The sequence below is a fragment of the Echeneis naucrates genome, chromosome 13, assembly GCF_900963305.1.
Source record: "Echeneis naucrates chromosome 13, fEcheNa1.1, whole genome shotgun sequence".
NCBI classification, from domain to species: Eukaryota; Metazoa; Chordata; class Actinopteri; order Carangiformes; family Echeneidae; genus Echeneis; species Echeneis naucrates.
Genome location: NC_042523.1, coordinates 3,922,995 through 3,937,480, shown reverse-complemented (window position 1 = coordinate 3,937,480; position 14,486 = coordinate 3,922,995). Strand labels below are relative to the sequence as shown.

Here is a 14,486-nt window from a genome sequence, read left to right as displayed (position 1 = left end):
TAAATATCATGTTTACTCACACTAAGATTAATGTAGATTATTGTAGGGGTTACAGTAATATCATTAGTATTTGGAATAATTAGCTTAATAAATGTTTTTAATAGTAGTTTAATTAACTGCCACTCAATATACAAGGAATTATATTATATAAGGCTTTATTTGTTCCAATAATGCATCAGAAAGTGCAACTGTGTTAGGGATATGTTTCATAGCCGAATATAATGATGTTCATGATCAATGAATCCCATGTTGCTGCTGGATGAGTCTAAAATGTCATTAAATGCAGCATTTAAGATCCACTGATACACAGAAACTACCTGTTCTCCGGATGTCGTCTATTCATACATTTTCTTGGTTCCGAGCAGTACCTCCTTTAGAGGAGGAGATTTGTGACTACAATCAGACACACTGAACCAATAAGCAGACACAGTACAACTGATGGCAGCAGCCAGCACACAATTAACTCAGAATACATCAGCTGCACAACTCCACTGCTTGTGTTCTTCAGCCTTACAGGACTGAGAACAAATGACTGAGGGTACATCTTAGTTGATACTCTTTCGACCAGAAAGTGTGCATTGGCACTGATGTTTTTTATTTTCAGTTCAATGGGGACATATTTAAATGTTTTCACCAAAGCATGGAATGTCAGAGAGTTGTACTAATGGTTAAACAATGTAATTAAGCAGAAGGACAATAAACCTACAGCGTGTAATGATTGTGGTGGAACAAGAAAATACACTTTAGCTTTTCAAGCTTACAAAGAGCTTGATGTGTTGTGCTACGGACACTGGATGAACATTGTTGACTTTCTACATCAACATAAGGCACTTGGCATATTCTCCTTGCTGGTCTCACTATTTTACTTGTGCTCAGGATGAAAGCAAACCAGTGTTTCCTGAACTAGAGTGTGCTGTGTGTGATCAGGAGTTCTTCGGCTATCCGTTAGCTTGAAGAGGCTTTCCTTACGTTTTCGGTTTAACTGGCTGAGTGTTAAAAATCAAATTTGTCTTTTGTGTTATTCATGTTGACTGAAGCTTTCTGATCAGCAAAAGCATCCATAATGTCTTACAAAACATAGTTAAATATCTGAAAAAAACTTGTTGATTAGCTGATGAAAATTTGTTGAATTTGAGAAATATCATGAAAATATCTGAGTAAAGAGCTTTTAAACCTCTGCCAGATGAAACAATGCTTACGTTGGATTTTTGCTTTTTTTTTTTTTTTTTCATTTTTGAAGAGCGCATTGATTAAAATCCAGAGAAATCAGTTTAACAAATGTATTATACATATTTTAGACTGGGATTCAGGGAAACAATTCAAGGAGAAGAAATGCCTTTTTGTATATATTTACCTGCTAATTCTGTTACTATGTGGAATTGTACCTTCTAAAGTTTGAAACTGTGGATTGTTCGTCATTGAAGTGATGCAGGTTTGTTGTTAACTTCTTCTTCATGTCTGATGAGTCAGCAGGCTGAGGTCATCCATTTGTATTCAAGCTCGCTCCTCATTGTTCCCCTAAGAAGCCTTAGTGCAGACTTGTCCCAAAGAGATAGTTTTGAAGGTCAGGTAGTGTAAGTGTTTTTGATTGCCACTAAAGTCACCTTTTCTCACCTCTGTAACCAAAGAGATGTTTTTTTTTCTCCTGCTTTAATTCAGACCCCCCATTCCCTCTGACACCTCCTTCAAAGTTTTCCCCGCTCCGCTGTCTGTAAGCCCAGTGCAGACCCCTTCCTGTGGCTGAATTCTCCATTCACCCATCTTTGTCCACACACACACACACACACAAGAAGCCACCCCTCACCCTCTCTCCCAGGCTGATTCCAGTCCATTCACATTGAGCTGCATTAGCATACAGATGTTAGACTGAAAAGAGAAAACAGGGAAACACAATGGGCCTGCACGACCAGGAGGGAAGGGAGGGGTTGAGGGGCTGCACAGGGATGGCCCTTGGCCTTTTTAAGGTCTTACCGATACACACACAGTCGTGCACACACACACACACACACACACACACACACACAGATGCATGGGTATTGAATGGTAAGTGGCTGTGGGGGGTTGAGGGAGTCTGCTTCTGCGTCTTCCTACTGAAATTCATTCACCAGAGGGAAATCCTTTGCCTGCACACACAGCTGAATGCCAACACACACACACACACACACACACACACGCGCACACACACGTAGTGGAGGACCTCAACTTCTGCTCCACTTTGTGTGAATAGATGGAAATCAGTCACAAGTGTCTCTATATCCCATTGTGTATGGGGAAGTCTTTGTTTGAGCATCTGTTGCCCAAACATTCTCCTCAGTGTTGCTCACTTCAAATTGGTCTGTTCAGATGAGTGGCATCAAAACTCCCTCCCCTTCTCACACAACACATAAACATACATAACACAAACAAGACAAAGAGTTGATCTTTGTTCTTTTTGTGTGTTAGTGTGACACAGATAATTTAGAGGCACCAGAACAGCGGAGCAGTATTTTTAGGTGAAACTCCTGGGAAGGCTCCTGGGAAATCCTTTGAAGACTCACTGAAAGATGACTCCTGTGAAATTGTGCACTCTTCTGTCATTTTAATCTCAAAGGTTTCCCCCTCCACATGAGTTCTTGTCAATCCAATTTTCACTGCATTTACACCAAATTTGTCCCCAGTTACTTGCAACAGAAGAAATCCTGGAGCTCCATGCAATAATTTACATTCACTACTTCTATACAAGAACAAGCTGTGCAAATCCAAAATTTCCACTCACAAACATGTATATTCAGAATTTTAAGAATTTAATTCAAGTAATAGGGTCAACACTTTTATTACTTGTGTGCCATGTTTTGTTCAGAAATACCTTCTCTGCAAGAGATGGCTACATTTAACTACACTGTTTATCTTGCTGAGTTCTAAGTTTTCCCTCTTAGTCAGGAGAGATGATTTCATAATGATGAAAGATTAACATAGAAGAACCAAGCGCAATGTTTTTGCAGGGATCAGTGACAGAAAAAGGGGCGAATGGGCTATAGTCCTGCATGGGCATTGGGAAGTTGGGAGTACTCATGTCATAGGCCTTTATGTGTACCTGGCATACCTCAAGTGATTTAATCACAAATCTGTCCAGCTGTGTTTTCATCACATCTGATGCCAGGGATGAACAGAAAAGGACTAGAGAAACAAGGTCAGGATGTTATAGAATTAGACTTGAATTAGAGTGAATATAAGTCTAGGAATATAATGGATTGGATTTGGCATTTTTTGTTATGTTCAACTTCGAGTTCATTTTAATCATTCATTATTCAATAAGCAGAGATTAAACAGATGTAAAAGTGCAATGATATACCAGGCCACGTTCCAAAACATTTATTTTGAAATAAAGATGGACAAATATATTAAGATAAAGAGCTGGGATATCAATACAACCCATGGAATGTAAACAATAAATGCATTTAAATTATGTAATAAAAAACAACAACAACACAATCTCAAACAATATATGTTTTGCTTTGAAAAACAAAATAAATAATACTTTAAGTTAACAAAAGGTACAAAAATGGCTTGCATGCCAAATCAAGCCAACTATAAGCTGCAACAACAACAAACATCTCTCAACTCATCATGGCAAATTGACTCAATGTCATGACAGAAACAAGCTACAAAAATTTGCCTGATTTCACCTGGCACTTAGAGATAGCAAGCTGGCGTGCAAGAGAAGTTGACTTACAAAAACATTGTCATCAAGGCAACTCTGATAGTTAAATTCCTTTGCAAAAATGTCTGCCAGTGTGTTTACGTCACAAGAGACATACAGAGCACACAGGATTTTTAAAAAATACCAAAGTCCCGATAGATGCTCAGATTAGATCACGCAGACGAAATACTGCAATGCTGCTTTCTGGCTGTGCAGCTTCCAAATTATTGGATTCTGTATCAACTGTGTGATCACCGCTGTTTTAGTTTATATTCAGATAATATCATATCATTCGTTTTAACACCCTCAATATTTGTGAGAACCACTCATAATGCTCCTAATGTGAAAATTCAAACGAGTCTCAATTTCTGCTGGGGCAATTAACCAAAAAGATGCCATGACTAGATTTTGCAAAAAATGTCTTGCCCGTGCCCTTTCCGCTCCATGAGCCTTTTTGAAGCTTCTGAAAATTGTAAACTAAGGAGAAAGACAACATGAATGTATATGTAAAGCATAGTTTCCCAGGCATCATAACAAATCCAAAGACAATCACAGACAGTGATAAATAAGCCTAAAAGGTTTTAAGCAATAACAACAATAATCAATTAAGCTGTATATTAACTGTTATGTCTAAAGCCTATGCTAGGGGTTAACAGTACTAGTAGGTTAGGACTATATAATGAACTTTGGTAACTAGAGAGAGTGGGTTGCCATATTTGTACTACTTTTTGCGCAAGTGTAGGCGAGGCAGTTTAGCTGAATCCTTGCCAGGCAGTTAAAATGGCTGATAACTACAATTAAGTGGCCATACAACCAATCAATCATCCATCAATGACAGCATGTTTATTAAACCCTCTAACTCATAGACAAGAGGTTGGTCTCATAGAACTGGAGAACCCTCTGTATGAGCAGAGAAGTGCTGCATCTCTGGAGCGATAAAGTCTAGAACAAACAGCATTGCAATATTAAAAATGTGGATAGCACACGCGCAAAACAGTTCTTATCTTAAAATCCTTCTTCAATCTGGGTATGGGAAATTCTCACGCAGAACTTCCCAGTAAGCATGAACAGCATATGGCCGAATGCTGAGCTACATTCAGTACCCTCCAAATATTCTCTAAAAATGGGTATACAACAGTATACAGCAGTAACAACGGCGAAAAGGATATTCTCACAAAAATAACAATAAAACCAAAAACTGAAAGAGAAGTCAGCTAAAACTGGACAAACACTGAGCAGCGCTACAACTGCTTGGATGAGAAATGCAATATGCACAAAGTTGGGTACATTTACCTGGCTGCATTTAGGGAGGAACAGAAAACCCAATGCTTAAATCCTTTGTGACTTGTATCTGAACAAGTTTTGATGGTGGAGTTTCTGTTTTATTTTGACTCTAATCCAAACCTCAGACGCTGGTCACACGGATTTAATACCAACAGACCCTCTAGCCCTGCTAAAATTCAGCGCTATAATAAAACCCTCTCCTACTCGTCTGAAACTGACAGGCGGCTAAAGATGGGCAGACGCCGACCCTCAAAGCTTGGTGACTCTGTGCCGCTGGAGGAAGAGCTGAGGGAGCAGGAGGAGGTGTAACCTTCCTCAGAGAGGGAGTCAGCTGAGGAGCAACGCTGTAGACTGGGAAGATTGGTTAAAGAAACTGGCAGTTGCTGGGTAAGATGATAAGTGAGGTTTGGCTTTTTGGAAGGGAAATTTGATGCGGGACACTTGGCATTGACAGACTCATTCACGGTGTAGAAGCGCAGGGCTGAATCATCGTCACTTGCAAGGTCAGTAGAGAATGGGTAGGGGCAATGCTTCAGTGCTCCTGGCTCAGGAAATAGAGGGGAGAGGAGCTCTGGGCTCCCCAAGCAGGACGGTGGAGGGGAGACGGAGGAAGCTCTGGTGAAGAGGAGAGAGGAAGGCTGGGACTCCTGGACTGGCTGGAAAGTCTGTGGAGAGGCAAATCCTGCAAAGCTGAGGCTGTGACGAAGCAGAGGAGGCCTCAGCTTCTGTCTCTGTGGTGGTGCAGCGGCATTGCCACTGTGGAGCTCATCAGCGTTATGGATAAAGTGGCAACGGGCACCGTATGGGCAGAAGCCAATTGTGTGGAAAGTGCGACAGGGCTCTGTTTTGTATTTTGGGTGCCTGCTGAGGCCTCTGAGCTCATCCAATCCGTGGGCAAACTGGCATTTGGCACCATACTTGCAGGTCCCACTTTCTTCGTAGGTACGGCAGAGTTCGGTCTTGTATCGAGTGGAGATGTGAGGCGAGGGGACTGGGGGTTTGGTAGTAGAGGAAGAAGAGGAGATAGAAGTGTTACTAATGCAGAGGCCTGGTGGAGGGAGCAGCAGTATTGGGGACACGTTTTTCATTTTTTCTTCTCTGGTTTCCAAGCTGTCGCTGTTGGTCTCAATCATGCTGACTGAGCGGTCCACTCTGAAGGGGATATGGCTGAGTGAGGAGCGGGGAAGCTGACCCTCCCTGCTCCACTGCTGGCTGGAGGCCATATTCAGTCCCCAGCAGGCTGACTCTGTTGCCTCAGAGCAGCCACTGCTGCTGTTGAACTTGGAGTTGGGGAGGGTCACGGGGCAGAGGGAATGACGGCGTTGGAAGCCCAGGACTCTTTGACTCTGCTGCTGTGAAGCCACAGTCGAGCCATCTGCCGTTTCAAGCCTGCTAAAATTCTGTCACACAAAAGAGAGGAAAGAGATAGATGTGAGCTTTCTGCATTCCTAGAGTGAGACTGGCAATGCCATCTTAGCCAACATAGCTGAACATAAAAGACGCCAATCATTTACTTGCTGCCAGAAAATGTTGGAAGAAAACCAGTTTCACAAACCAAAAAAGAATGGAGTCAAGCATAGGTAAACTTTGTAATAATCCACCTCCTGCGAGTATTTTTCATGATTGTAATTTATGAAAGAAACATTAAATAAATGAACATTTGCTTTTTCCAACTCAAAACACTTGTCAAACATAAAGATATCCCTTTGGAAATACCATTTGCACAAATATCCCAGTCTCAGAATTTACTTTTCCATGAAAAGCATTAATTTGAGATTTAACCCAAAGGCTACAGCAGCGATTGACAAATGTATTACTATCTATTATCTAAGAGTCAGATATTGCATCATTATTGACGCATAACCTGAAGTAAACTTGGGATATATGCAAAGAGATACCCTCCAGAATACAGTACTTTCAATCATGTAGGCTAAGAGATATCACCGAAAAGAGCCCCAGATAACCACAGGAAATTAATAGAATTGCCATGTTGGTAAATAGATTAGGCTCACCTTGCAGAACTCTTCATCCAGTTCCAGGAAAGGTGTTAGGAAGTCAGAGGGCATGGTTGGCGCCACTGTCTTCACGGAGTGAAGGAGTTAGATACCTGTTCCGACGAGGAGGAAGGCCAGAGTACACAAAACTTTGTGCGTTCAAACAGATGAAAAGGGGATAGGAAAAGTCTGGTGTTTGAGGAGCTGACACAACAGAGAATAAGTTTAGCAGACTGGAGAAAAATGTGTAAAAATGTGTGTGGCTCTGTGAAGGTTTCCTTTAGCTGGTCTGCTTGTTCCAGTTTAAAGATATTTTGGTTGAAATAGGGAAAGAGATAATAAGTAGTAGTCAGATCCGTCTAACAGAAGACAAGCAACTCAGAAAAATTATGATGTGACTCCAGTAGGAAAGTTTCTTGACCATCTGCTGGAATCTGCTTAAATAGTTGGGGAAACCCACCCTTACACACCCACCCCCTTGTCTGTCCTCTTCAGGGGGCAGGGCAGGGAGTGTGTGTGTGTGTGTGGGTGTCTGTTTAGGGGGTGGGGGTGGGGGAGGGGTCCTGTATTATAACGGTGGGCTTGGGGGCAGGGTGGGTACAGAAGGAAGAGGAGGGAGTTGAATGAAGCTACTTTTCTACCCATTCATTATTAAATAACCCACAAAAAAGACGCATTCTTCTTTTTAAAAATGGGCCATCCACTTAATTTGTCTCAAATCACCATATCTAAGGACATAATGACAGCCATCACAGTTACCAAATGCATTTAGTACTCTGAAATGCAACAAAGTTTATAAATAATAATAATAGATGTACTTAATGTATTAAAAAACTTACATGCAAGGTGCATTCCTCGTTGGATTTTCAGCCTCATTGCATTGTTTGCTCTCATTTCTCAACTCCAACATGCTCAAAACTGAACTCGGCATGTCTTTGTTAGTAGGGTGAAAAGTACTCCACCCAGCGCCTTGGAGGTAAAAATGATGTCAGTGTTTTAAAAAAGGAGAATACAGGTTCTCTGGACTATTATTATGAAGTCATTGCCAACTTCTATTGTTATTGGTGGGTAGAAAGCTAAATCCGTCCATTTAAATTAAATTAAATTAAAGTTTTTTTTGTAAGTTGTAGCCCCACATTTATGATACAAGATCAAATCCTGACATGTGTGCCAGTGATGACCCAGCCCATGAATGTGATTTTATGCATATCAATGACAGCAAAAAAGGATCACCTGATGAGGATGACTTCGGACTCCCAGCAGCGATTAATTCAATATAAAAAGGTTCAGACAGATGTTTCCACCAAACAACCACCGAAGGATGATATAATGCTTAGACTTTCGGCTGAAAAATCGAAATAATAAAACCTAAGACCAAAATGGTATGGCTGAAGACTCTCCTGAACATTGTCCTTATAAATTACTATTATTATTGGAGACACACATGTCAATGTGTGGAATATGTTGTGACTGCTATATGACTACAGCAGAAGACATGCAAGCAGATGATCAGAAGAAGTTAGGATCGAGATGTGCCAAGGTATGGTATCTCAAGAGACTTATGCTTATTATCTGAAATGTTGACAACAGCACACTTTGTTAACTGAACACGATTGCAGGACTGTTTCATGTGACGTAAATACTTGGCATATTTATTGCCAAAAATTTTTTGGACTTAATTAAAGAATCCTAAATAATTTTCAGAATTTACACAAGAGGCTTGTTTGTTTTAGTCCAGCCGATGTATACGTTCCATCCCTGACTCACACTGTGGGATCACATGTTGTTTGGGCCCGTTGTTGTGTATTGCACCTACTCTCCAGTGGCAGCACTAATGCCTTTCAAAAACTACTTTGTTGTGAATTGTGCGTCTGGGTGGACACTACAAGAGTGTTTCAGACAATGCAAGTGTTGTCTTCAGGTGATGAGCAAGATGTTGGGCTCATTCAAAAGTTTTTCAGGAGGTAAATAAGGGAAATAACACATCAGGATTTACTGATGAAGTGTCATCTGGTAACAATAAAGCAATAGCAGCCAATGATACAGTGAGAAAAACCTCAGTTCAAGTGTGTGTGTATCCACAAAAAACCCCAAATACCCAAAAAGATTTCAATCATTTATTCTTGGAGTAGATAAATGTTAAAAACAAGTGTCTCACAACATCCCTTCTCCTTCTGCAAATCTTTCTGGTGTTTCAAATGCTGTCTGAAATCAAACAACCACGCACAATGCTTCTGAAACACTGTATTTGCAGTTGACAACTTGTCACTCTATAATTGTAATTTGATTGGCAGGACCTAAAATACCAGTTGCCCCGCTGAACTACATGCTGACCAGATATTGACTAAATAGTTTTATTTCTTGGGGAGTGGAATATCACGAGGCACAACCCAAAAATACCTCAGTGAATGTAGATTGTTTTCAAATATTTACAGCATTTGTAAGCTGAAAAAGTCCAGCCTGACCTCAGACAAAATGCGACTGGGAAACCAAATAACTCCAGCAGTTAGAGTTTTGATGTTTGTGACTATAGGAAGTGAGTGGCAGTTCACTGTAAAGAGACTGCAGAACAAACTGTAAAACATACTTCTTATCACAATGTCTCACTGATACGTTATTGTGGTGTGTTAGTGTGTGTGTGTGTGTGTGTGTGTGTGTGTGTGTGTTGTCAAGGTTAAATAACTGTAATCCAGTGTGGTTTCCTCCCTGTGGCCAGTTGGTTTGGTAACAGACTGGTTTCGTTATGTTTTCTCTCCCTTTTTCTAAAAACATATTTGTTGTCCTTTACTGTATTCCTAGGCATGTTTTTTGATTAATCAGATAAATAAATCAGTTATTTTATCAGCTCTCAGTTGTTCTCTCCGATGTTGTCGTCCCAAACTGCTGACTTTTTATGTTACCTGAACACCTGTCTTTGGGATGTGTGTGTGTTTTTCTTATTTCTGTGGCCATGAAGCTCAGTATATGCAAAGTTTTATAAACTCATAGCACACAAAGTGATCCTCTAAAAGAGTGACTAATAAATTGCTTCTACTGACTGAACATAGGTGTGATTGTCAAATACAAAAATCATTTTGAAAAGTATTTCAAGTCTAACCAGGAGAATGGATAAAAATAAGGTAAGGTGCATGACCAAGACATGCTCCAGTCAAATGATGATATTTCAATGATGTCACTAAGAGAAAGGAATTCTATTATGGCTACTTAATGTCATTCCCTGTGTAACATTGCATCTGGAAAATGTCTTTAATTTGTTCTTAAGAAGGAAATGTTCAATTATGCCGAAATAGTTGAATAGTCCACCCTCCAAATAGATCATTGGTCGCCTTGTCAGCTGCTAAAGGAAAATATTTGCTAGTGAGCTCTAACCTGAAAGTAAAGTCAGAAATACAATTTTGCATCACTAGAAATGATGCCTGCGTAAAACTGTCTTATCATGATGGTAGTTTACTCCAACTTCGGTTGTGTAATGTCAGTTATCAAGGGCCTGGGTGGAGGCAAGGGAGGGGTGGGCTTAAAAAGGCCTGTGCCACACAGTATCACAGGGGTTGTTGAGTTTCACAGTTTGCAAGCTGTTGAAAGCAGAGCAAAATATGGGAACCAATGTCTGCTTCTGTGACTCACACAGTAACAATAAATAAAAATTACAATGTAATTAGAACTTCTGAATACTTGAAACCTGTTCACAGTGGAGAAATCGTGATTGGAAGTTTGCCGATGTCATTTATTTCTGTAACAGTAATGTTTAAACTATGCAAAACATATAATTGAGCCAATTTGCTAAGATAAACTGCCATTTTATTCTTTTAACTGGGGTAACTGTCGGCACTTTCTAAAACAAACAAACAAACAAAAGAAAAATGCTTGAAAGAAGCTCGCAGAGTGTTAATACATGGCTGAGGCAACTGTGCTACATACTGTAGCTGTGTACTCACTCTCATGCATGAGCAGTCTCCAAACCCCCGGAACACGAACTCTCTCTATGACTAGGTCCACTCTCCTACCTTATTATTTAATATCACAGCTCTTTTGCGAAATCCTCTCCTGGTATCCACACCGCTGCAGAGCTTTCAATCCCCCTTTTTAAATTTTAAAAAGTCTGGTTCCACATTGTACTCTGGGTGAACATGAATAACTAATTAGAGGTACTACTGATCTTCTTGTTTTTACTAGTGGTGTTAAATTATGCATTTTAACAGCATAACCATTTTGCTGATCCTTGTTTGTGTTATTTTGCGTGCCAACATGTTCCAAGTGGACAGTATGGTTTACTCTGGGTTATGTACTCTCAGCTGAAGAACCATGTATGCATGTGTTTTCAGGCATGCAAATATAGAGCTAAAACATTTCTCTGGTTGTGGATTGTTTTCATTCTAAAATCCTGTTTTAATATGTTAATGCTGTGTGGACATAGCCTGTGTGTCTCTCTTTCTCCCTCAAACACACACACACACACACAACATACAGCCCAACATGGCTGTCGACTTCTTGTCGCGGCCTCTTTGTTCAGGCCAGCTTGACAAGTGTATAATGGTCCAGAAGCAAACTTCCTGTTCCCATATACACTATAGCTAGAAAACAGGCAAACAGGATCCAATCTAACTGCTGGGTCTGACTCGTGGGGGCTCCACTGCAGTGAACTGTACCTGCTAAAATAAAATTATTTCTCAAAGGGAGTTGTCACAGCATCCCATAGCATTTAATTTAACAATTGGTTCATGATTTTTCACTAGATCTGCATAATTTATTCTATCAAGAGCGAATTTTGCATAATTGATGGGTGTATCAAAGGATTTTGATGTGTCCAGGATGAGGAATGAGGACTGACCAACAACTATGGCTGCTGTTTCTGTGTGGTGGCCTCTTTTAGAGACATGAATCTGGCCTTGTATAATTTTAAAGCTGTTGCTCACTATACATGGATCATCATTTGTGGCATGGCAATGGTATTCTCATTTATATCAAGATGGACATCTTCAAATCAGTAAGGCCAAGATGCATCACTGTCATTAGTTTTTACAAACCAACTGTTATCCAAGGACTTTTACTGTAGACCAGTGGACATCTGAAACAACTAAATAAAAGCCAGGTGATTCTTAAGTGCCTGCTTATGAAATGCAATGTATAGCGGAAAACAATTTTTCAGATGTTGGCTCACTTTTGGTCGTATCTCTCTACACATGTTGATGCATGTCTTGATGTGCCTTGTTAACAGAACGATTACATGCTTTACATTAATAAGTGGGACATTGTTTCTGCACGGGCATGTGCTGGCAGTAATTTATTCAAATGCAGTCTATTCAAGTCCACATGGGTTTGATGACTAGTTTTCTCGCTAAATAAAAACAATTCAAGCTTTTAGATGCATCCTTATCACCTCCATATCTGTCAATTGTCATGGATCTATGGTCTTTAAGGGTAATTTCCATTTCAGGGTGGATCTGAGTGGTCGTTGGTAAAGCTGAACTCTTTTGTTGTGGCCTGCTGTGTTTATTTGTCATGTTGGTACATTGCTGCCACTTTCACAAAGCCTATTATCTAGTTTACACTTTTCTTGCTTACACCCACTGTTTGTTTTCTTTCTTTTCCTAAATAAGTACTATCAGATAGCCATCACCTTATTTCCTCCACTGTATCTGTTATTTGTATTTACTTCCTTGCATTGCATTTAACTTTAATACAGCAAAGTTGTGTTCAGACTGCCAAAAAAATTGAACTTTGTCTGTAGAGGGCGATTGGGTAAAATCCTCCCTCTTGAAATGAACAACTTATCAATGATTCAACTGCTGGTTGTGTTCATACGTGCTGTTTTATAGACCTAATAAAACAAACAAACAAACAAAAACACCCAGCTTTACTGTAATATTAAACATCATCTGCTGATAGTTAGCCAACAGGTGAAGAAGAGAGTTGCTCATAAAAGTCACAAATGAAAGAAACGATCCTCTAACAACCCTGTCATACCTGGTGATTTTCATGATATGGTGTGAGACAGTGAGTGTTTAGCTCTATTGATACCGATACTCATAAGTGAGTGCCAAAACACGCACAAACCGACTGACTTTGTGTTCTTTAAACTGGTGATTTATGGGCTCATTTTTGAGGTGCCAGGAAATATTTCCTGCCCTGATAGGAGTAAAACTGTTTTAAACGCCAGATTGTAGTGAAAAGTTATAGAGATTAATGGAGACTACAGTTGAGAAATGAACATGTTGTTGAGGCTGCGAGATGAATGGTGTTGGTGCTGTTGGTGACTGTTATATAGAAGTGGATAAATCACTGTGCAGGGACCTAACCCTTGTACGGTTGCACAAGCAAGCAGTCTGGACAGTTGAAGCACATGAGGTTAGTGAAGAGAAATATCTGTTTGTCATTTGCAGAGGAAATAGAAACACAAAGGAACTGTTCCACTACATAGCTCTTTTAATGCCATGGTCGGGTAAGCAAGTGTAGTTATTATGAGCAACAGACATAAACTGTTAACACGTAGAAACCTTGCATGGACCAAAATGTTTTGATGTTAGGTTAAGACATTAATGTTTGGGGATCAAAACATATGAAATTATTACATTATGGAATTATTTGACAGCATTTTTGAATGTCCATTGGAGCAAAAAACAAACAGAAAACAAAAAACCAAAACAAAACAAAAAAGGTTTTATTATCTCTGTTTTTTATGCAGCCATGTGACTTATTTTCTTCTCCTCTGATCCTCCATCAGGCCGTATGGCTCCTTAAATCCTTTCAGTTGACCAACTGGACAGAACTCCTACCATTCACACAATGAATGCACACAAATACACACATACACATTTCATCCAACCCCCCCCTTCCGCCTTTCTCCCTTTAGAAGGAATCCCCAACTTCCCTCTTCAGTTAAGTCTTGAGGAGAGACACAGCAGCCGCTTAGGTTTCCTGGAAAAATATGGCCATCAAAGACAGAGCGTTTAGTTGTATGCGGCTTGCCGGAGGTGGGGGGCAGTGGGCGAACAGCATGTTAAAAGCAGCCACTGGATTATGTTTTGACAAAAGACTGGACCCCCTGCTGTCGTAGTTTTCCCGCCAGTCAGTTTCCTGTTTCCTGGAATCTGGCAATCTCTCTCTCTCTCTCACACACACACACAGACCTATACACTGGCCATTTGGTGTCAGCTGCTCACTATGATGCAAGAGCAAACTGATCAACAGGCCTGAGGGACATCTGGATAATAAAGACTTCCTTTCATTAAATCCATGGGAACATAATCTTTATATTATTTTATTATATTGTCTGAAAATCGCCTTAGAACAGACAGACGGAGAATTGACAGAATCCTATTTGTCCCATCAAATAAAAGATAATTTATCGCACCGTCAGTTTTTTAAAAGTTTCGTCAGCATGTTAAACATGTGGTTTATCCCCAGTAGAATAGATCTTGAAGCTCTTGCACGCTAGAAACAGAACAAGGTTTTCTTACACCAGGTCCTCTGTATGATAATTCTTTTGCAATCACTTACAAAATTGAATACTTAAACCAAAAGCATCAAAC

General features: G+C 40.1%; 1 protein-coding gene across 1 annotated transcript; it reads right to left on the bottom strand.

The window, feature by feature from the left end:
* Positions 1-4,692: 4,692 nt before the first annotated feature.
* On the bottom strand, positions 4,693-7,029 carry LOC115053450 (mRNA decay activator protein ZFP36L1). Its single transcript, XM_029518166.1, has 2 exons — positions 6,976-7,029; positions 4,693-6,363 (listed from the first exon to the last, which is right to left on the bottom strand). The coding sequence occupies exons 1-2, from the start codon at positions 7,027-7,029 to the stop codon at positions 5,164-5,166; spliced, it is 1,254 nt and encodes a 417-aa protein (XP_029374026.1). The 3' UTR covers positions 4,693-5,163.
* Positions 7,030-14,486: the final 7,457 nt, after the last annotated feature.